The 24170-nt window shown below is 38.8% G+C and overlaps 1 protein-coding gene across 3 annotated transcripts; it reads left to right on the top strand.

Moving 5' to 3' along the window:
• Positions 1-228: 228 nt before the first annotated feature.
• Positions 229-19636, top strand: rabep1 (rabaptin, RAB GTPase binding effector protein 1). Of its 3 annotated transcripts, none has more exons than XM_028031706.1 (19): positions 229-384; positions 4211-4339; positions 5327-5530; positions 5855-6015; positions 6379-6498; positions 6973-7108; positions 7433-7611; positions 9447-9554; positions 11161-11622; positions 12201-12305; positions 12471-12587; positions 13982-14080; positions 15133-15273; positions 16041-16230; positions 16348-16359; positions 17646-17701; positions 17853-17951; positions 18101-18217; positions 18563-19636. In XM_028031706.1, the coding sequence occupies exons 1-19, from the start codon at positions 339-341 to the stop codon at positions 18662-18664; spliced, it is 2583 nt and encodes an 860-aa protein (XP_027887507.1). In that variant the 5' UTR covers positions 229-338; the 3' UTR covers positions 18665-19636. The 3 variants fall into 3 exon arrangements, with proteins under 3 accessions (XP_027887507.1, XP_027887508.1, XP_027887509.1); XM_028031708.1 differs by lacking the exon at positions 229-384 and adding an exon at positions 2652-2669; XM_028031707.1 differs by lacking the exon at positions 16348-16359.
• Positions 19637-24170: the final 4534 nt, after the last annotated feature.

The raw sequence follows: 24170 nt of genomic DNA, 5'->3' as shown, positions 1-24170 counted from the left end.
TCACGATTCACAGGAAATGCTCCTGTTTCCTTCAAAACAAAGCTCTGACGCTGCAAATATTCTAAAAATGCCTATTTTACGATTATTACAGACATTAAAAAAATTGGCTGAATTTACTTTTTGTTAATTGGTCTTTTCTTAAACGTAAATATGCTAAAGATTTTATTAAGTGTCCTCAAAGCAAAATAGATTGGTTTTATTTTGAAACTCTAACCAGAAACTCTTCCCTTCCTTCATGTCTAGCTTCACAGCGGGTTGTGATGTTAGCCTGTTTTCTTGGGCGCTCGTAGCTGTTTCCCACCTCTCTGTTAACTGTCTGAAGCGTCCCTCAGGAAACCATGGCCGAGGAGGCCGAGGGTTCCCCTCTGTCGTCCCAACATGACGGTAACTGTCCTGTGTTTGACGGCCTTCTCGGGTGGCGGGTGTAGGGGGGAGTGTTGACGGTTGACAGACCCGAAGGCAGCGGCCTCTGCATCCTTGACAACATTAGCCAGTTAGCATCATCAGTGCGACGTGTCACTGGCTCTTATTGAACATTTACTACCACCCACTGTGTGCTCTTACGAACATCACATTAACAATTTCAGTGTTACTAAACATTTAACTGACACAACAGGTGTTTTTTTTTGGTCAAATTTACCAACCTATAAACCCAACAGAATAACGTTGGTTTCTCTGTACCACCACTCTCTCTAGCTGCTGTTTAGCTGTGAGCTTTATCTACTTAGACCAATTTGAGCTAAATGTCGGTTCTGTTCCTGAATTTTAAGCCTGCCATACAGTTCTTGTGGGTCATATCAGCCAGATGTAAAGTTCTGAGTATGCAGGATTGGACTTGCATGCGAGGCTGAGTGTATTTGTTTTGCAAGGCACCCAACTCTTCTACATTTGAGTAAGCAGTGGTTATGTTATCGATGTTACTAATAGTAAAGTTAATCATTGAATTTTTTTTATAATTTTCAGTCTTTGTTTAGCCACATTGAATTTCATAAAAGCATCCAATCCTCCACAATTGCGACCTGCAGACATTCTTTCTCAATTTTGATGCTAATGTTGCTAAACATGCCCTTAGAAATGTGTGCTAACCTCATCTAGATAACGAAAATAATGAGACAGTCATAAATAGAGCTCCATAATCAGTAGAATATCATTGCAGAATCAATATTGCATCAATAATGGGCTGATTGTATGCTAAGCGCAGTAGGCAGGCTGGAGTAGCAGTTCCCTAAGATGTGGTTGTTTGTATGCAAGTGAGAGAGGGCTTAAGATCCAATTGAGAAGATAACCTAAATACCAAAAAAAATAGAAGCAAAAAAGCATATGTATTTTAAAAATAGTATCAAAGACATAGAAAAACAGGCCTGGAATTTATAAAATTGGTTAATATATTGGCTGTTGATAATGATTATGTTGCTGTTATACCAATTTTTAACTGCTTGTTTGCACAACAAGGAGACAGGGTGATGAGCTTCTTACATTTTTTGTCTTGTGGGTCAGAAGCTGGAAAGCGTTGCAGAATTTCACATGCCTTGCATAAAAAGTCTGATTGCAAATATTACATTTGGTCGCTTGTTTCGAATTCCCCAGTGCTTTGTGCCCATATCTGATATAGATTTTCAGTATTTGACATTACTATTGCAATGTCAATTCTTTGTTTGTGCACAGAAACCTGGCCCAGAAAGCTGATTCTGTTATAAATGTGCCAGTCTTAGACACTTTCCTTTTCCGTAAAACTCAGTGTTTACTTGTAATGATTTCTGGTGTTTCTCTTTGTGATTCGTAATTTCCTTATTTTTTTCCAAAATTAAAAAGTAATCTCTGACTGAAACGGTTATAAGATCGACCTTAATGTCATTTTTATCTTTATTTGCCCCCGTTACAATTTTTTTTGGTTTCACATTTAAATCTTTCCAACCATCCAGCTATTTTTGAATACAAAAAAGAAGTTTTTATGTTATAATGCAGTTCATTAAGGGATAAAGCTAGTCCTATGTGAAAATGTATATACCACTAATCTGGAAAGGATTGCCAGTTCATCACAGGTCAAAACAGAAAATCACAGGTGAAGGTAATTCAGAGAAATCTTTCAAACTAACAGTTATGTTTTTGGATTGTGGGAGGAAGCCAGAGTACCCAGAGCGAATCCACAGGAAGAACAACATGCAAACTCCACGACTGATAATTTCCAAACATGATGAGGAAGGAGAAATAGCAACACTGGTGCTGACCTTTTAAACTTCAATGCATGACTAAATATTGTGGGGTTTTTTAATACTAACAATATTTCACTGGATTAAACAGCTTTAACCAACTTTTGGTTTTAGTCACTCTGATCTACTTTAAAAGTCTTCTGTTGAGTAGACTGAAGACTGCTGGATTTTGTTGTTGGCTAGTTAATGTTTTTGTTTAAATTGGTAGTTTAAAAAAAAAGTATTTTAGTTGCTGTTACTGCTTGGGGCAGCAGAATTTAACTTTGTGCTTGAATACACAAGGAATCGATGTGAAAATCCCATGTTGGAGTTTGCTCAGCTATCACATGACCAGCAGAGTCGCTCTGCACCTATCTGCTGCCCGCGGCTCGTAAATGTTTCCATTTGTCTGTCTGCATGTGAGAAAGTTGCTGTCTCCGTGCTCGTCCTGCTGGTTTTAAGTGACAGGAATTAAATCAGGTATGAGCCGCTCTTGCTGTAGGAAAAACCTGTGACTGAATGTATTGTCAGGTTGGTTAGGAGAGGACACAGTCTCTGCTCTAGGTTAGGACTGAAGCTAAAGCATGTCTTTTTTTTTTTTTTTTAGATGTTTTAACCTCTCATTTCGATTAATTACAAGATAAATATTTATTATTGTTTGATTTGCAGATGTGAGTCCAGTTAGGAAGACCTCAGGGGTGTAAAGGAAGACCTCAGGGGTGTAAAGTCACGATGATACTCACGCAATGAGTACATCATGGCTATACTGTACAATCAAAGGTCTTCCTGCATGTTTTCCCTAATGGAGCTCTACTGTGACTCTTTATTGAATGTCTTTATTTCTGTCATGCAAATGATCGATTAATTTCATTGATCCACTAAAGGTTAATTGATTAGCATTTTCTCCAAAACCCTAGCCTTATTTTGTATCAAGGTCTTTCTTTAACACAAATGGCTAAGTTTTCCATAGTATGCTGAATTTCTTTTTAAAAAGTACATCATTGTATTTTAGCATTTCTTTGAGTCTACTTTGTTAGATACTGACCGAATAAACAGAAAATTGTTACATTTAGACATATTTCTAAAATACAGCACAACAGAAACCCGAGGGGAAAAATAAAAGACGAAAAGAATAAAATATGTGAAACACTTATAGATACGAGGAGGACCGCAGACTTTTCTGTCGACTCCCGTGAAGATGTGATATATCTCTACGGTGAAACTTAACAAGTTCGTCGAGTGTTTATATTTAAAAACAGAATCGGATAAAAATTTATTTTGAATCCCACGACGGACTCCGTGGACGATGTCAGTTTCCTATTGTGGGATACCGCCGCCATCTTTAATTCTGTATCAATTGGGTCCAATTAAGTATGGATGACCAGTGGCGCCCTCTGCTGGATGGCGGCCAAACTGCAACACTAAAGAAGGTCTGAGCAGGTGTTAATCGATTGGAACTCATTTTAATCTGATAAACCATTAATCGGCTATTCGATTTAACATCAGTTTGACAGCAAAGACACTAATATGGCTTTTTTTTTCGTTCAACTGTGTAAATTCAGGCTTTAAAGTGTGATGAATATTTTCAACGGTTTTGTATGCGTTTCTCTTATGAGGTTTTAGATTCTGTAAATTATGTTTTTAATTTTTTTGGTGTAATATAAAATCAGGATGGCAGCAAAGACAGCCATTGTCTTTATTTTGAAATTAATGGAAAATATTCTGTGGCATTTTTCACTTAAAATTTAACTGACCCGTTTTTGCTTACAGAGCTACAGCTGCCGATTTGTTTAGCAGCTAAAAGAGAGTTTGCTATCTTATAAGAATAATTTATTTGTTTTTCTAGTTAAACAACCACATTTTCACAACTTTTTGATTTGCCGTCATGTTGATTATGCTGTCTAAAACTCTTGTAATTAAACAGTACAAAGTTTTCCTCTGTTTTGCTCCATCCTCTGTGGTTACATGCGATCAGCAGCTGACGAACTGCTGTGTGTTTGTTTCCTTCTCTCGTCTTCCAGAGGTGCTTCAGCAGCGTGTGGCGGCTCTGGAGCAGGAGAGGGCCGAGTTCATCCGGCTCAAGCAGCAGCTGGAGGCCGAGTTCAACCAGAAGAGAGCCAAATTCAAAGAGATGTACCTGACCAAGGAACGTAGGTATCCCAAGATAGTGAAACTAGTTTTACTTCATAAATCATTGACAAGGAAGTACCAAGGATCAGGAACTTAAAGAAGGAAGAAGTGCATTTGTCTGTTCTGAATAAGGGTTTCCAATGAAAGAGGATTAGGGCCAATAAAAAAACAACTTGTGTTACGACCCGGCTCGGCCAGGGGAAAGGGAAGTAACATTAAAGAAACCTAGGTGGTAAGGTTTAACAGTTTAGAGGTTTTATTGTTTGGGTTCAACAAAAAATAAAGGGGGTACAAATTAACAATAGTCAAAATGTAGAGACTAACAAAAGGGTACTAAACAAAACAAAACCCCAAAACAATCAGTTGTAAATCAAAGAACTTAACCAAACAAAAATAGACTTTCAGAACAGGGTACACAAAACAAACTACAAATCTCTAACAGAGAATCAAAGATCCCACACGGGGACAAAGTGAGTGACACAAGCTATGCAAGCTAACAAAGGTTGTCAGAGCTAACAAAGGTTATCAGAGCTATCAAAACAAGTTTACAGCAGTCAAACCCCTAACAAAGTGGCAAGCTGTCTAAACAAAGAAACAGCCGCGCCTTCTCCCAGGATGTCCTTGGTTCTTAAAGGGAGGCCTCAACAGTGATTGGTGGAGCCGGCAATTGATGACCCAATCACGGTAGGCCTCAGGATGTGGCACAGGACAAGCAGGGCAGCACCCACTTCCAGGTGGAGTCAATCTGATTAGCCACTGAAAAACAACAAACACAGAAAAAGGCCACTGGCCGTAATAACTTGCAATTCTGATTAAATTAGTTTTAATCTTCTGAAATCAAAAGTCACAATTCCTTTTTTTAGTGGCCCTAACCCTCTTCCATAGTTTCCTGAAGATGCATGTGAAGGGGAATAAAAATGTTTTTAATCCTGTTCCGTCTGTTTTAACGCCATTTGTCTTGGATTTTTGCTCATTCGTGTCTTGTCTGATCCGTCTCGTTCCCCCAGAGGAACTTAAAAGACAAACCGAGGCCCTGGAGAACTCCCAAAGCGAGCTGAGCGCCGCACATACCCAGCTGTCTCAGGCTCAGTCCGAGATCGAGACCATCAAAGCCGTGGCCACTGTGTCGGAAAACACCAAGCAGGAAGCCATCGACCAGGTCCGCAGCCAATGGCAGGAGGAGGTGGCCTCGCTGCAGGCCATCATGAAAGGTAAACTCGGCCTCTGTTGAGCAAATATAGTCCCTTTAATTGTTTGATGAATCGAGCTTGTTGATTATTTACGATTTGCGATATAGTTTTAAATACAGACACTAAAAGTGCTTGTATTGGGAAGGTGTGAATTTTGCAATCGAACTCTGATGCGGACCAAAAAAGTGAACTGTGGTTACAATGCAATATTCTTATTATAATTCTATTTTATCATTAGTTAAGAAAATAAAGGTTAAGGAAAACTTAATAACAGAACTGTTAATGTTTCTGTTGTTTCACCTTTTACATGTAAACTGCATGTTCCTTTTTGTTCTCTGTCTGCAGATACAGTGTGTGAATACGAGGTCCAGTTCCACCAGCGCCTGGAGCAGGAGCGAGCCCAGTGGAACCAGTACCGAGAGGCAATGGAGCGGGAGCTGGGCGACTTGAGGCGCCGCCTCACGGAGGGACAGGAGGAGGAGAACCTGGAGGACGAAATGAAGAAGGTAGATAACAAGACCTCACTCTGAGAACCTTGGCTCTTAACAACTCTGACTAGAGGTTTATTTTAAATTTAAAATAGAATACATAAATAGATCAAATTCTGGTTCTTTAAAAAAGTTGAAAAACTCATTAAACTCAAATTTTGAGATAAATGAGAGACTTTCTAGAAAAAGACTTGGTAACATGAGGTTTTCTTGCAAAATTTTGACTTCTGGAGCTCAGACATTTTCATGTTTTTTCTAGAAAATTTCTGTGATTATTCTCATATTTTATGACAGAAATTTACTCCTCCTTTCTATCTACAACAGCCCAAATACTATGTATTTGTTAGTGGTTTGAGTTTGAAAATGGGTCGCTTGTTTCAGGCTCAGGAGGATGCAGAGAAGCTGCGCTCCGTGGTGATGCCCATGGAGCAGGAGATCGCAGCGCTGAAGGCCAAGCTGAGCAGCGCCGAGGACAGGGTGAAGGAACTGGAGGCGTCCAAGGTCAGTCAGGAATATTTGGTTTTTAAATGATGGCAGTTGCAATGTTTCCTATAATTTCTTTAGATTTAGTTTACGATAGTCCTTTCTTTAAGAGAAGGACTATTCATTTCAGTTCAACTAAAAATACATTATTAATCCTAAGAAAAATTAAATATTGTTGGAAATCACATCATCTAAGTTTTATCAGAGTTGTAGATGCTTATTGCTGTGGGCAGTGAGAGTCTCAATAAGTGGTGAGTATTTTTGTAATTTTTAGTGATTCAACCAAGCAAACTGGAACAATACGTCTTTTTGAGAGGCTGCTGGTACCAAAGAGCCTAACATTATCATTTTTTAGGCCCAAGACCTTCAGAAAATCTTGATAAAAATAGTCTGAAATCACTTTAAAAGAGTTTTGGCTTTTATTCTGGAAATCTTTCACCATTTTTGTTTTATTTATTTATTTATTTATTTTTGTTTGTTTGTTTTTGGCAGGTGAAGGAGCTGAATCATGTTCTGGAGGCTGAGAAGTCGTGTCGTACGGACCTGGAGATGTATGTGGCTGTGCTGAACACGCAGAAGTCTGTGCTGCAGGAAGATGCAGAGAAACTACGCAAAGAGCTCCATGATGGTTCGTTTCAGGGCTTCCAGTGGAAGCTTTTTGATTAAAAGAAAGCTTAGAAGTAGAAAATGTGTGTAGTAGAATCGTTAAATAGAAAATTTGAGACTGAAGAGTATGCCTGCTAACATGTTAGCTCGTTCCTTTTTGGATTTTGGAGAATTGTTTTAGATTTTTGTGGCCGGAAAAGTCTCTAGAGACCAGGTTATACATATGCAGCAACATAGGCAGGTACATTTCTCATGATTGATGTTGTTTCTCTTTAACATGCGAAACTCTATGAATATGGTTGAGGTTGAAGGTGCTGCTGATGGTAATCTCCTCTGCGTCTCACAGTGTGTCACAAACTGGAGTTGGAGCGGCAGCAGCACAACCAGCTGAAGCAGACATGGCAGCGGGCCAACGACCAGTTCCTGGAGTCCCAGCGCCTCCTGATGAGGGACATGCAGAGAATAGAGAGCGTGCTGTCCTCCGAACAGCTCCGCCAGGTGGAGGAGATGAAGAAGAAGGACCAGGTACAGCAGCGGTCACTCATCGCTTTGCTGTAGAAGTTTCAGCTTTCACTTGAGCTCAGTTTGATGGATGGTTTACTTTTGTTTTCCCAAATGAGGTTGGAAGTCGTAAATGACGAAAAAATGCTCCTCCATAAACATGTTGAAACATGACGTCACATGCGCAAGATCCCGCCCCCAGCTCCATGCTGAAGGTTAAAACGCTGCTCACTGACTACCATTGGTTTTAGCTGTCAAGTTGCCAACATAGCACGCTAAATGTTATATGTACTCATGATATATAAAAGAAAAAGGGATGCAGGGCTTTGCTACTAATTGTCAGTATTATGACAACTAGATAACAAGGTCCAAGGGTATCCCATTTCACAGATGAGTGAAAAGTTTTAATAAAAATAAAATGGCGTGGGAGAGGGAAGTAGGTCAGTTATGCTAGCTTGACTTTGACAATCTTAATATGTACATCTGCTGTGGAATTTGGTGTTTTGGTTCAGTTAAAAAAAAGGGGGAGCCACAATCCAACTCCTTGGTAGTTCATCAATAGAGCAGGGGTTTAAATTAGCTAATCAGCCACTGCTGATCACTTATTAATAATCGCAAAATAAACATCAAACCTGAAAACATAAAACTGTAATGGACTGAATGATCTGTTCTTTGTGTTGGAAATGTTTGTATTTTTTTAATGTTGAATATGTTGCTATGACAACAAGTCTGTGTCATACAGCTCACACAGAGAGTGAGAAAAAGGAAGAGTATGAGCAGTTTTGAGTTATTCTACTATGGTTTTCTGTGTTATTTTTTCCTTTACTGTGACACACTGCACTAAGTTAGTGATACCTTCATCTCTGGGTTTCATTTTGTTCGGATGGTAAGTAAAGCCATCCAGCATTGTGCACATTCCTAAAATGTTTAATGAGGGGTTTAATGGAGCTCATTTTCCAGCAGACACGGTGCTGCGTTTGGGAACATGCAACAGCCTCATGACCTCCATGCTAAACACATGAGGCCATCAGGCTGTTTTGTGTAGAAGTTGAGGTCTTCCTGTTCATTTACTTGCTGTTTTGATTCTCAGTTGGAGGTCATTTAAGACATATTTTGTCGTCTTTCAATAATACTGTATTTTTTTCCAAAGTCAGGTTTGATGTTTTTTGATAGCCATCACTGTCTACAAAAACTCTTTGAAGAATTTGAATTAATATAAGTTGCAACAACATTTAATTTCTCATTGGGATCACTAAAGTAGTTTTGCATTTGAATTTTTATTAGTGTTGCATTAATTTTTTTGTCAAGTTAATTATAGGGTCTGTAATTAATGAATCACAATTAATCACATTTTAATCAAAAACATTTTAGGACTTAACTGATTAATCAGATTAATTGTGATTAATCGATTAGTAAAACAATTGTCAACTAGTTTTACTAGTTGTTACTACTAGTAATCGATCACTTGCTAACTGGAGTATACAGACTCAAAAAAAAGGCAATTGGTGAAACAATATATTCAGAACAGTCATTAAGCCAAAACTATAAAAAAATTTCTACATTTTACATTAAAGATAAAAACACCTAGTTCCATCAACTCTTAAAAAATGAAATACACTTTGTACATTTTTTATCCAATGGAAAGAGGAGGATTGTGAGAACAATATGCATTATCTAGTAACATAAACCCCCCTCAGCATCTCTTAATGTTGTTATCTTTGATAGCAGAATTTGTCCAGGCTGATGATCAGATCAGATTATACTGGTCTATCTAATAAAGGCACCACTTAGTGAGATTATTGCTGGGAGGGCCAGGAAAATGGGACAAATTCTGATTAAGATCTGTCTTTTTTTCCCAGGAGGAGGATGAGAAGGAGAGGCTGAGTCTGGTGAAGGACCTGCAGGAGGACGATGGAGGAGACAACACTGAGCCTCTGGAGGACTTCCTGGGGCTGAGCGTTGAGGAGGTACGTCATGTCATCTGATCCGTCCCCCCGAGACGCACAGCAGCTCGTCTTGGTGTTGCCTCTTGTTCTGTTCCCTGGTGGAAACGTGAGCTTCTTCACCTTCACGCTCTGACCTCACGTGTTTGGTTCCTCACTGGTTTAAACTGGAAACGTCTTTCTACGATTCTTTGTCTCCATCACTGGTTTTATATAAATATGGATCAAAAGTGGAACAAATGAAAGGAGCAAAGGAAAAAAATGGGGATGTTTTTAATTACACAAACACAAAAGAGAATAAACATTGTGATTTGCGTTCAGATTATAAATATATTAGACATCTGGGAAATTTTACAAGTCTTTAATAATTAGTTTTCTGTCGTCATTGTTCTAATTAGTTGAAACTTTGGTTTAAAACTATAAAACTTTCTTTTAATGGTTAACCTCTGGCTCTATGTCAGCGGTTTAATACTTTGGTTTTGCAAGATTGTTTGAAGTTCTCAAAGTCTTACTGTGACCAATTGCAACATTAGTACCTATTTTGTTGCATCTGTGGTCACTTCTGCCTAATTTCTCCGCATAAAGGGTGACTCTGCAGCAACTGTGGAGCAACCACAGCGCTACTCTGGTAGGATGTGCACAAACCAAGAAAGAAAATTGGTCTTAGTAACGGTTCTGCAGAGGAAGTGAAAGTCATTGTGATTCTCAGAGAGTTTAAAGAAGGACAACAGCACTGCAAAATAAGTTGAATTCTTCAGCTAAATAACTACTTCTTCCTGAAGCTGCATTTTTGTTTCTCAGATTTTTTGCGGGGCAGTAGTTTATAGTTCTAGGTAACTTATTAATCGACACTGTATCACAGTGGGAAATGCTACTCAAGTCTGCTTTCAGATATTTATGGAATGTTAAAAGGGACAAAATGAAATAAATAAATTTAATTTCAAAATAAATTCATTTAAATACAAAATGATTTCATGGTTAATCTGTAAACAGAAATTATGCAAAACTCAAATTTTGCATGTTTTTATTCTTCCATTTGAGTTTCTACTGTTTCTAAAAAAAACATCCCAAATGCTAAAAACACAAACACTGTTTTTTGGCGATAAGTTTATTTTTTGTGGTGTTTGGAAGATGAGCCGTTTCAAAAACCTCCAGATTATTAAGTCATAATCGAGGCCACTGTGTTTTATCTAGCAATCCAAACTGAGCTCCAGCACATTTGGTCAGCGGGTTTTACCGCTGTATCCGCTGTACAATGGCTGATGGAAAAGACAAGTGTTTTGTTGTTGATTTACCATCCAGAAACCACCTGCTGCATTGTTGTTGGTTCTGCAGAAGGCGACACTTCTGATTTTCAAAGATGTACGGTTGTATAATTGCGCATCTGTTTGCAGCCATTTCCACCTGCGAGTGTAAACGTTGACTTGGGGGGCATTGCTAGCAGCAGTTTAGTTGGATTTAAAGTGCTCATTCTTGGTGTCACACTGTTCCTATTTAACTTCTGTAGCACTTAAAAAGGTTCCCTAAAAATTATTTTCTCTAGCTTTGCTTTAAAAACTCGTTTGTTTTTTTATTTAAGCTACAAATTTTTCTTTCCTCTAAACTCTTATTTCTTTGTTTTCTCTGTCAGCCTCCGACCAACCACAGCGCTCATGGATCCATACACTCCTTAGACACTGACATCGTTGCCGGCGGCCCTTCGGACCCCTACAAGGACAATCTGCGGAGGGTCCAGTCGACCGACAGCCTCGGGTCTTCGCTGTCTTCACAGCAGGGACTCGGCGGACACAACCACAAGGCCAAGTCGGCCAGCAACCTGGACGAATCGGACTTTGGGCCCCTGGTGGGGGCCGACTGCGGCGTGACAGACAGTAGTTTTGGTGAGACCTCGTCCATCGGCTCCATCAAGCTGACGGCGGGTCACTTCCTGCTGACTAAGGACCAGGAGAAAGCGATAAAAGCCATGACGCCGGAGCAGGAGGAGACGGCGTCGCTGCTGTCCAGCATCTCCCACGCTCCGGACACCGCCTACTTACCGCCGTCCGGCTACCGACTCGTCAGCGACACCGAGTGGAACCTGCTGCAGCAAGAGGTGAACAGATTGGTTTTCTGTGCTTTAAGTTCCCAGTTTACTTCCTACCAGTACAGTGAACCCTCTCTTATTTGCGACTCCGCATTCATTCCTGTTTTGGAACATAATCCCAAATTATATGGAATGATAATTACTAAACCTTTGATATTTCATGGAATCTCAACAAAAGTAGTTTAGTTGAGTTTTATGTATTTTTCCCAATATAAACTTCAAAAAAAGATAAATATTCAGTTTTTAGTTTTCTCAGAAAAATATTAGGAGTGATTAAAAAATAGATTAATAGCTCTTGGGACTTTTTGGTGTCATTGTTCCAAATTATTGGTAGAAATTCATCTATTTGCCTTTTTGTTTGTTTTTTGCAAAGCATGTCGAAAATATATATATAAAAAAATGCATCTTTGGAAGCATTTAGTCGTGCTGAAGTGGACGGGGTCAAATTGTAAAAGAAAAGATACTTTTGTTACATGAAAGATGAGAAGGCTCAGAATGTAGCCTTGAGGAACTGCAGATGTACTGAGTGCTGATCTGGACTGATGATCATTCATGAACATTTTGTTGCCACGTTTTTGTTGAACCAGGTAAAAAACGCTGGCAGGAAGCTCGGCCGACGCTGCGACATGTGCTCCAACTATGAGAAGCAGCTGCAGGCCATTCAAGGACAGGAGGCCGAAACACGAGACCAGGTACGCTTCTCTGCTTTCACAAAGACAATCCAGATTTATTTCTGTCTTTTTATGAAATTATCATATTTTGCGACTTAATTTATTGTTTATTTTGAAGAAGCATTGGTGTAATTCAACTTAATTGTGTTGGAGAGGTCTCCATACTTTGACTGTTTTTTCTTGCAGGTGAAGAAGCTGCAGGCCATGCTGCGACAGGCTAACGATCAGCTGGAGAGGACGATGACGGAGAAACAGAGTCTAGAAGAATCAGTAAAAATAGGAAACGAGGAAACTGATGCTAAGGTGTGTATCCTATAAATCTAATGAAACGATTAATCTAATGAAACGATTAATTGTAATGAATCGATTATTGAAATAATCTCACCTACGTAGAATTTGACTTAAAACAAATATATCTGTTGAACGTGAGGGGTGGAAAAACGCTATTAGTCCAACAGGCCTTGTAGGAATTTTCCTAACATTTGTACGACTAAATCAATTAGTTAAAGTCTTAGTTGGCAGATAAGCAAATAAGGACAAAAAGTTATTCATAATGAGAATGTGTCAAAACACTTCACAGCCTTATCTCTGAAGAAAATGCAAGACATCTTGAATAACCTTTCTCACATCAGAGAGCTGTTGGTGTCACAGAGGGAAGAAAGCAGCTTTAAAACAGGATGAGAGCAGCTGATATTATCTGCATTTCTTGCTAATAACCCCCGAGAACCACCAACATGCCAACTGGTTGCCTGTGATGAAGGATTTTACAGATGCTGCTTTGTTTCGAGTTCATCTCCAACATCAAAAACATTCTGTTGCTGCTCTCTCTGATGTGGAAATAGAAATCAAGTAGATAAGAATCTGCAGACGTATCTGCATTGCAACATTGTACTGCAAAAAATAACCAAACCAAAGACTTTACTATAGCATGTGTGTTTTGTCAGTTTGCAAGTGAGAAGTTAATTTAAGATGGGTGATAGAGCTGTGGCCAGCCACGAACCTCTGGCTCATATTCTCAGGTTTCTGTTGTGCAAAGATCACAATCTGATGACTGCAGTTTATGAAGAAGCATTAATTTCGAGGGAATTCCTATTCATTTTTGCATCTTATCTTTATCAGTTGTTTTCAAGGTTATAGCTGATGATAAACGTGTTCATTTTCATAATGGATAAATGGATAAATATGTAACAAAGCAAACATGACAGCTGAACGTTGTCAAAGCGTTGTGCCTCAGTGCATATCCAACACAAAAGTACTGAGAGCAAAGATTTATGTGGTGGTTTATCTGGAGAGGAGCAGGAAGTGAGGTGAAATGCTGTCCCAGAGCACTAACCTGGAGACTTAATGATCTGGCACCCTACACATGTATTTAAAAGTTATTTTTGCCAACTCATTCAGCCTGTATTTCAGTGCAGGTGAACTACACCTGTGGTAAAGAGTGCCAACTAAGAGTTGTCCTATTGGCAGATTTCTCCAAGAAAACAGTTTGTGTTCATTTTACAACAATAATCCACCGACACTGTGATCCACAGTGTCCATTATCATGTAGTTAGTCCTGTTTTTAAGTGAGATGTAACGACAGAGCCTTTTTTATTGCCAAAAACGTGCCAGCTATTCTTTATGTTTCATAACCTCTCTATTTATAGATTTTATGAGTCTAAATTAGCAGTCTCTTGTGTTTGGATTTCTCTTCACAGGTGTCTGCCCTCATGCAGAGAGTCCAGGAATCAGAAGCGCTGCTCGGCACACTGCAGCAGGCCTTCAGTGAGGCTAAGAGGAACACACAGGAGCAGATGGTGAGCAGCGTGTTCAGCTGTTAACGCCACACCGCCTGTCCCCGCCTGATGGCTTTACTATCAGCATATAAAAGATGACAGCCAGCCTGAAAAGCTTCATCAGTTTGTCTTTGTTGATCATTTGCAGCCAAACTAAGCGGCAGCTTGTGGCTCCTGTCTGCTGTCCTTATTACTCCACTTAATCACTGCTTTTCACAACCAACCGATAACAAGACGAGGCTAATGGGTTTAGGATACGCTGATTGGACTTTATTTTTAAGAATTTTTTTTTTTTTCCCAAAACGTTTTCAAACAATAAAAGGAGGGCCTATTAGAGAATAAAATGGGAAATTATATTTACTAATACTATATAAACTGGGAGTGACAAAAAAAAAAAAAAAAAAAAACACTTTCCACAACAACAAAAAACTCAAAACAGAAGATACTTAGTTGATATGAGTCACGAAAACATTTAGTTTTCTTTTGCGATATTAAAAGTATGTATGAATTCTAGTATCTTCAAAGAGTCGCTGTGAATGGTGAAGCTGTGGGCAGGCAGGATCTCAACTAGCAGTCAGTCTTGCAACAAATTGAAGCTTCTGACTGAAGACTGTTGTTGTATGGCAGTCTCATTGGTGTCATAACATGCTAACAGCTCAATTAGACAATAACAGTTAAATCTCTTTTTAACTGTGAATAGAGAGATGTTGGAGTAGGGGATGTGATCCTTACCCACTATGATCGTCGAAAGATGGTTTGAACTTCCTCCTCCTCTCTCTGCCTTTTAAGCTCTTCTGGGATTGGTGAGCTTTAGAGAGACTATTCAGCTACTCCAAGTTGTTAAAAAAAACACACAAAAAAAAGCAACCCAACTTCGTTGCCATGGTTACGGAAAAAATATAAAGTTAGAGCAAAAATCATTCCTCCTGAATAGCTGGAAAATCTTTTGCTGTTGATGATGCTTAAGCCTAAAGATATGAGTTTAAATCACACACCGTAAATGAAAACCAACACCCTGGAGGAAATGATGATCCAAGCAGATGTGAAGAATATTCTTTTTTTTTTCTTTTTAGGCAGTTCTGTTGAAGTCGAGGGAGCAGGTGGCGGATGAGCTAAGCCGACTACAGAGAGACAACGAGAGCCTGCAGGGTAAACACCGACTGCATCTAGAACTGCAGCAGCAAGAAGACTTCCAGATGCCCGACACTGTGCAGGTACGCCTTCAATGCACCTCACAGACTAAATCTGATTTAGTTAATAGTTTAATTGCCTAACATGAAACGACTGCATTCCTTCGGTGAACGCTCGATCATTTGTAGCAACGGATGGATCTGCAGCTAAAAAAATACTTTTAACATCAAACCTTTCTACTTGACTTATCAACACAGTGTAGGGTTGATCTAATGATTAGTTTATATTAACTGATTGATAATTGGATAGCAAAAGGTGATTAATAGATTTTTTTTTTACAGAATTTGAACCAGATGAAGCTAAAACTATTCCACTTGAGTAGTTTTGGGCAGGATTTATTTACAAAGAAGTTTTTTTTAAAATCCCATATGCCAAATTTATATTTTTTGTACAGTTTTGGCTGTGAATATGTTGGGGTTTTTTTTTTAGCAAACGGCTTTTTTGAGTCTGAACTCTCAATACATTTAACGATTAATTGATTACTAAATTAGTTGGCAACTATTTCATCAAACGATTAATCACAAATAATCCAATTAATTGTTTCAGCCCGTTTCTCCTACAATTTAAAAAAAGAACACAGGTAAAAAGGCGTAGATGTTCCAGTCTGAATTTCTGCTCATGTCCTGGAAATAAATGATTTAACAAATACAAATATAGGAAATATAAAAAAGATACAACAACTGCATTGTTGAAACATGTGAAAAATAAATGTGAAGCAACTAGTTCAACCCAAACTTCTCATTTTGAGATTAGAAGCAGTTAAATAGTTCTCAACTGGATTGTTCTGCAGGATCTGCAGGGCCTGGTGCTGCAGTACCGGGACGACGTTGTGGCGCTGCGGACGGCGGCTGATCACGTGGAGGAGAAGCTAAAAGCTGAGATCCTGTTCTTGAAAGAGCAGATCCAGGCGGAGCAGTGTCTGAAGGAGAACCTGGAAGACACCCTGCAGCTGGAGATCGAGGGCTGCAAGGAGGAGATAGGTGAGAATCTGTAGCGTTAACGTCAGGCATCCTGCTGTTTTCTGGACATTTATTTTAAAAAAACTCTCCTCTGTTTCTTTTTTTTTTTTTTTACCTCCACTGATCATTGTATTACAGACATCTTGGAAGGTATGAAAAGGCTAAACTTAACAGCTTGCGTGTGTTAGCAGCACACAGTTTCTTGCAAAATTATTCACAGCCTTTGTACTTTTTCACATTTTGTGTATTTTATATGAAAGATTAGAATAAAGCAGACATAATAGACTCAATTTACTGCAGTTGATTTTTATAATTAGGGATTCCTAAAAGTGAAGTCAGGTTGAATTCAAATGCATACAATACTTTTTGATTTTTAAATATTTAAGCAATAAATTCTTTAATTTCGTGACGCATTCATGCACTCTTGTCTGGGTTTCTCACATGAAGTCTGCCGTTTCAATGTGACGACAGGACGTGGGAAAGTTCGATGGGTGTGAAAACGTTTTGCAAGGCACTGTAGTTATCAGACTGAGCATGATAACTCAGACTTCAACACAACGAGCCTTTTGTGTCCTCTGCTGTGAGAAAGTTCACCTCACTGTGTGTTTGACACTTGTACAGGTTTGTTTTATGGTACAATGTAGATGTCTTAAACCCTCCCCTCATTTCTTGGTAATTTCATATCAAGACAGAATTACTAAAACAAATTTGATCAGGAGTTCTGCAGGCTTTCTGGATAAAGCTCTGTTTTTTTCTGCTCTTTTTCTTCAGATTTATGATAATAATGTCATTTATTTTAATTAAATAAGCGAGGGATGATTTAAGACCTTTGCACAGAACTGTAGCTTTAGATGTGACTTTTTGTATTTCATGTTAAGTAGCAAATGTGCATGTCCAAAAGTGGGATTTAATAGTATTTCAGGGTATTTTATGTTTTTACATTGATCAACAACAAAGATCCTTAAATTCAGGAAAATGACTTCATCTGGGGTTTTTTTGTTTGTTTTTTGGCTTATGGTTCATACTATTAGATTTGATTAATTATTTTAGGATAGATGTATGCATTCATTCATTCATTCACAACTTAAATGATCCAAAACATAACAAATAATTAAAACTAATAAAACCATTTTTCTGAAAACATCTGAGGTCTCAGACCTTTTTTTGCTAAAATAAATAAGTAGGTTTATACGTTTTTAAAGCAGATTGCCTCTGTTTTCTGAGGGTCCGTCAACTTTAAACCCCAGATTGTGCTGGTGTTGTTTTTCCTGCTCATCCGGTTCTGGAGGTCCGGTCGGTCCGGTAGCGTTTAGCAGCTCGTTGTGTTTGGTCTGTTGGTGTGTTTCTAACAAGCAGAGCTCAAACTACAGCCGCTTGGTTAAATAATTCATGGCTCAGAACTCCTGACTCTAATGATGCCTCTGTTTTCTCTGCAGCGTCGTTCTCCAGCCTGAAGATGGAGCTAGAGAGGGTTAAAGCAGAGAAGGACAAGGTGAGGTTCCCTCAGCCTCTGTGTGTTAATGTGTTCATCTGTACATCCATCTATTTATCTGTGACGTCCGGTCAGGGGAGGTGCAGTAAGGCTGTGATTGGACCAGTCGTGTCCTCCTGACCCTCTCATGTCATCGTGTTTGTTTTTGCAGCTGCAGAGCTGTTTAGCAGAGAAGACGGAGACACTGGACAGCGTCCAGGCCGTGAAGATGAGCCTGGAGCACCAGTTCAGAGAAGTCGCCACTGCAAAGGTTTGTGCTGCTGTTACATCCAACTCATGACATGTTGGGGGGAAAAACATGTGTTGGTAATTGAACAAACTGAATATTCTGAATGAAAGTGGTGAAATATGAAGTCTTTTGTGTCTGTTTTCCATTTATACTGTGTGTGCCTACCATAGAGTGCATTAGAAAGTCAAGTTCTGGACGAGAGAGACAAAGCCCAGCGGCTGCAGACTGAGCTGGACGTTAGTGAGCAGGTCCAGAAGGACTTTGTCAAGCTTTCTCAGACGCTTCAGGTAACCAGAGACTGTTAAGTTCATGCACCAGTTTGCCTGTTAGTGAGTTTTCAGATCTCTACTCACCTCCCCCCACTTCTACACTGAATCTCACACAGTTTTCTTGAAGTGCCTTGGAACCGTGATCCAAGGCACGGTAATAAAAGCTTATTAAAAAGAAATAAAAGCTTTAAAAAGTGTTTAAAGTTATTGAGAAATAGTTCAGGATTTACACTAAATATTCTCCACTTCCTTAGGTTACTATTTTTCTCCACAGCTTATTTTAGGCCATTTCTCTGAAATTCTTGCACCGTGATCCAGACAGAGGTGATGAAATCAGAATCGTCGTTTGTTTTTTGTCCGCAGGTCCAGCTGGAGCGAATACGACAGGCGGAATCCCTGGATCGGATCAAAGTAATCCTGAACGACACCAACCTGACTGACATCAACCAGCTTCCAGAGACATGATGGCCTCAGACCAGAGACTGGGTTCAGTTTGGTTTCCCTCTCTGCCCCTCCCACCGACCCGCTAACGTTATTATCCGACCCGTAACCACACTGGAAGAATTTGGAACGACAGGAAATCCCGGCTGTCTGTGTACATTTCAAGCTTCGGATGGAATAATGAAGAAGAACACTACTAAAACGTGTAAATAACTTAATGTGTGACTGTGGATTGAGAGGCTGGAAGCCCCTCTCTGTGTGATGGGGGGTCGGCCTGTGTCATGTTTCTACTGTAGATACAGCTGTCTGTATTAGCTCAACCAAAAACAAAGGTTTGTCGTCCTCTAATGCACTTTTCATCTCTCCGTCTCCCTCTGTGCTCAAGGCGTTTGATAATCGCTTCTTTAATCCACTCACTTGTCATTCTTTTGTCTTGTTCTCTGCCCCCCTGAAACAAATAATGAAGGATGAGAAATACTTGCACAAACTTTAACTGGGATAAAAGGATCATAATGCAACCAATAGCTTCTATTTCTTTAAGGATTTCCCGTTTTCGGTGCTCATATTGTCTAACAAAAGTGTTTCATCAATAAGAGCTTGTGTGGAACATTTTCACATCTGAATTTGTGGACTTTAGTTTTCACCCTGACAGTCAGTAAACACTATTTAACTCCAGGAACACTTAGAGAAGAAGAAGAGAAAAAAAAGACAATGAGACATCAAAATAGGATGGAATGGATTTTAATTTGCTTCTGTTATGGTTTCCTTTTTTCAGGTATTTCTTGACCTGATGATCTTAATGTCTTTTTGAAGATCTTAAATGTTAGTGGGCAGAAGAAGTGGATTCTTAACGAGCTGTTTTCTCTCCTCCCCTCCTCCCTACTCTGGCTGCTTGTCTTCACTAAACTGTCATGAAATGGTTCGTCTGTCACTACGAGAACTACTGTTGTCTGTGAACTGATTTGAATTAAATGACCTCAAAAGTGTCAGAGTTCATTCCTATGTGGAGTAACGGGTTTCTATACATTTAGAAAAACCAGGAAAAATACAAATGCGACATTCCTTCACATCCACCATCTTATTTATGATGATAGAGGTGAGAACTTTGGATGTGTTGATTTTGTTTTCATAAAAATTAACTCAATACTCACCTGCTTACTGCAGCAAACTTACAAGTAAAAGTGTTATAATCAACGCGTAAATTAGTTAGAGGTTTCTGTCCCCGGTTGGAAACTTGCGTTGTGCTTCTGGTACGCCCGTAAATCTGTTGCACAAGTGGCATCCGTAAACAACAGCGATGGAATGGATTAAAAATTTTAATTGAGTCACACCATTGGCTATGACTACTATTGAAGAGGCCTTTTTATTTTCAATATGTAATTGGAGTGTGCTGGTGCCTCTTCGTGATTGGTGGACCTGATATAGGTGTTGTAACAACGGACCACCCGTCATTGGTCCTCTGCTCATCCCGAACCCTCGCGCCTTTGCTTTTGACGGGCTTATTCAAACACATTTAAAGGTGAGTATGACGTCGAGGGGTTTGTAAAGGTGCATTTCCTTTCATTTTGTTCCTCCCAGCTTGACTGATGTCGCCTCCCAGAGCATGGCTCGACATCACACCAGAGGTTCCAGGCCATAGACATTGTTCGCAGTAACCCTTAGTTTTAAATTTTACTTTCCATAAACAAACTTGTAACGTTGATTTTGGACACAGTGTTACACATGTGTCTTGTGAAATAAACATGTTTCCACCAGAGCTTGCCACTGTTGACAAGCTGCCATGTTGAAATGCAAAGTCGGAGCTGAGCCCACTTTCCCAAGTGGAAAATCCAACTTCGGAAAGCATTCCAGTTGATTTTGTTTTGACTGGTAAATTGCAATTTCCCAGTTACGACTACAACTGGAACACAGGATTAATAATGGAAAAGTAATTATTAAAAAGAAAAATAAACTGAAGAAAAATAAATAAATATGAAGGTCAATTATGTATTAAAGCATTAGGTAAGATTCCCCTTTTTCAAATTATTTGGTGCATGTTAAGTGTATTGACACATTTATTGGGCCATTTATATATTTTTTTGCTTTTATATTTTATTATGTCAGTTTCTATCCTCCATACCATACTTCACCAATTATCACAGTTGGCCTCGTTGATGTAATAATAACCTGTCTTCGTTGGGGGTTCAGCCATTTGGATTGGTAGTATGTTGAGTGTATGTGTCACTTTCTGAAATAATTGGCAAACTGGCTTTTTTTTCTTTTATAAGTTTGGTATTTAGTTGTTCTTTACACTTTGAAAAGAAGCAAGAAAAACGGATATTATGTAGATCTTATTGGTTTATAATTCCTTTATTATGAAGCGTCCAATGTCATTTATTGGCCTGTAAAAATCTTAATTCTCACATTTTCTTGTCTGATCCAGCAGGGTGGATACATTAGATGCATCTTTCTGGGGAGAGGAGCATGACTGTGAAGTTGGCCTCTGGTTCCTTGTCGAGGAAAGATATTACAAAGTTTAGCCGTAGATTCACTTTAAAATGTAATATAAAGGTCCAGTTGACCCCAAAAGGTGTTCAAAGTAGGGCCCGGGGCCATTTGTGGCCCTGAAGTGTTTTGGTGCTTCCCACAGAAATATGACATCTATGACATTTACATTACAATGGACTTAGAAAAATGTTAGATGCAACTCAAAGTGGTCATCTTTTTCAACCCCTCTGTTTTCATTCTATTTTCATGGTAAATAGAACAACATGTTGGTGCAGTAAAATCTGCTTTTAATTGCTGCATTCAAGCTTTGATAAACACATCAAGTGTTTTAAAGTGAAGACTAACAGATTCTGTTTTATTGATGAGAATAGACAAAAATATATTTTTGTTTTCTTCAATTGAGGCTCCAATAATAAGCAAACCATGATATTTATGTTCAAGCTATAGTAAATATTAACACGATAGCCCAAAGGTTCTGAAAATACTTTACGTTTTGTTTTCAGCAGAATAAAGGTTGAACAAGCTGTGTCTATTTGACGAATGTTCGGATGTAGTTTGGACTGAAGATGATCTTAAAGTTGGGGTCACAAATACAGGGTGGGCCATAAGTTTCCATACATGGAAACAAACATCTTATATTGGACAACCGTTTTTACTGTTGTGGGACTCTGTAATCGCTGCACGTCTTGGACCACTTGGTGGTTGATCTGCGACATTTCCAGTTTTCTGAAACTTGCAAATACATTTTGCCACAGTGTCATGTGTGATGCTTGTTCCATGTTTTCTGTTAAAGTTTTGTGCAACCTTGCGACTGCTTCTCATGATGGCCTCAGCCCGGAGACTGGGTGCAGTTTGGGTCCCCTCTCCGCCCACTACTGTTATTATCGACCCGTAACCGAGATTTTGGAAGTACAGGAAATCAATAAATCAATCAGTCAATTCACTCGATTTAACAAAATGCATCATTAAGTTACAAACACATTCCCTTACAACCCTTACTCTACAGAAGGGTAAAGGCAGGAGGAGAAGAAAGGTCTCACAGAAACCTGCCGCTTTCTCAATAGTTATAAAATACATTGTTCATGGACGCTCACATTAAATTATAACAATATGAGTTGCAAGCAATATATCATTCTCCTCATTTTTAACTCAAAAGTGTATAAAAAAGATTTTTTATTATAAAGTGTTTTGAATTCATTTAAAATAAAGCATTTCACTCCTTGTCCAAACCATTTCATAATTTTTCTCCATTCACCGAAATGCACATTTGCTTTACAATACTAGACACCGTTTTACTTTTGAAATCAAACTTCCTTCTGTCATTTCTGTCAACTGAGCTTAAGATGAAAAATTCTTGTAAATTAATTGGCAGTGATTTATTTTTAGCTTTAAATTTTTTTTGATTGAATAAACTATTTGTTAGTATGTTTTCTAGCCAGGGCCAGCCCGAAGCAAAGCAACTAAGCAGTTGTTTGGGTCCCATGGCCACTAGGGGGCCCCCTAAGTGGAGCTTTTTTCTTTTCTTTCTTTTTTTGTGATGATTTCTTTGTTGTTAACAAAAACACACAGTTTCTGCATAAAGTTGTTCATTTGTTTTACAATTATATAAATTTGATAATGTAGAAATATTTTTTTTATATGGGCAAAAAGAAAAAATAAATTATCTTGGGTGCCCCCTTGTGGCCGTGGTTGGTCATGCTTCACCGGTGGTGTGTGCTGCAATGCATCAAAGTAATCAAAACAATGTTTCAAAAATGTTGCAGTGACAGAGAACAGCAAGGGGAAGAATAGAAAAAGGCCAAGTTAAAGGTTTGTTTTCATGTGTCTTGGTAACATAAATCAAAACGATTAGTGGAGCTGCAAATAGAAAATGAGCTCGATAGCAATCTTGAACGCTTCAGTTTCAAAGTCAAACATTTATGTTGCCGTCTTTTTATTTACGTGAAACTGAGTTTTAACTTTAAATGAGTTGATTCTCGTGGTTGGCCCTTTATATTTCGGAGGTTTTTTTTTTTTGGGCTTCAAAGCGGCATGTTTGATTACAATAATTATAATTTCACAGTGTTTGACATTGTGAATTCATTATTACAGGTTCGCAATGTTGCAGACAAGTATCTTGAAACTTAAAGAACAAAATTAATTAACTGCTTTGCGAGTTTGCATCTTCTCCCTGTGCATGCATGAGTTCTCTCCGGGTACTCCGGCTTCCTCCCACAGTCCAAAATTCCCACAGACTGTCAGGTTAGTTGGTCTCTCTAAATTCTCCCTAGGTGTGTGTGTGTGTGTGTGTGTGTGTGAGCATGGTTGTTTGTCCTGTGTGTCTCTGTGTTACCCTGTGACGGACTGGCGACCTGTCCAGGATGTAAACCGCCTCTCACCCATTTGACAGCTGGAGATGCACCAGCAACCCTCCTGACCCAATGGGATAAGCGTGTAAGAAAATGGATGGATGGATGGATGGATGGATGGATGGATGGATGGATTGGTCCATTTATATATTTCTGCTTTTATTTGTTATGTCAGTTTCTGTCCTCCATATCAGACTTCATCATTTACCAAATCATCTTGATAGTTTGACAATTATCAAGACAATTTGATAATTATCTAGATAATTATCAAATTATGTTAAGATAATTCTCAAGACAATTGATAATTGTCAATTATCTTTGACGTAATAATAACTTGTATGAGGTTCAGCTATTCGGATTGGCAGTCTGTGCCACTTATTTCTCATCACTTTTCTAAAATAATTGCTCTGCCAAGTGGGCTGCTTTTCTTTTATGCCTCTGGTAATTAATTAGTTTTTTTACGCTTTAAAAAGAAGCAGTAAGACAGATTTTATATGGAAATGATTAGTTTACGATTCCTTTATTTTGAAGACCCCAGTGTAATTTATTGACTCGTAAAGATTCCTATTCTCACTTTTTCTTGTCTGATTCAGCAGTGTGGATGTAGATTAGATGCATCTTTCTTGGGAAACCTGCAGGGGGCGACAAACAGTCAGAAAGATAAATCTGCTCTAAGAAGAAGGTGGGGAAACAAA

Source organism: Xiphophorus couchianus, chromosome 11, assembly GCF_001444195.1.
Source record: "Xiphophorus couchianus chromosome 11, X_couchianus-1.0, whole genome shotgun sequence".
Classification (NCBI taxonomy): Eukaryota; Metazoa; Chordata; class Actinopteri; order Cyprinodontiformes; family Poeciliidae; genus Xiphophorus; species Xiphophorus couchianus.
The sequence above is the reverse complement of the archived record's forward strand: the minus strand, read 5'-3'. Positions and strand labels throughout refer to the sequence as shown.

Excerpts from the sequence above, each read along its gene's own strand:
- rabep1 (XM_028031706.1), top strand. The coding sequence starts at position 339 with ATGGCCGAGGAGGCCGAGGGTTCCCCTCTGTCGTCCCAACATGACG. Across the intron at positions 385-4,210 it reads TCTGTCGTCCCAACATGACG|AGGTGCTTCAGCAGCGTGTG; the intron begins GTAACTGTCCTG and ends CTCGTCTTCCAG. Across the intron at positions 17,952-18,100 it reads GAGAAGTCGCCACTGCAAAG|AGTGCATTAGAAAGTCAAGT; the intron begins GTTTGTGCTGCT and ends TGCCTACCATAG.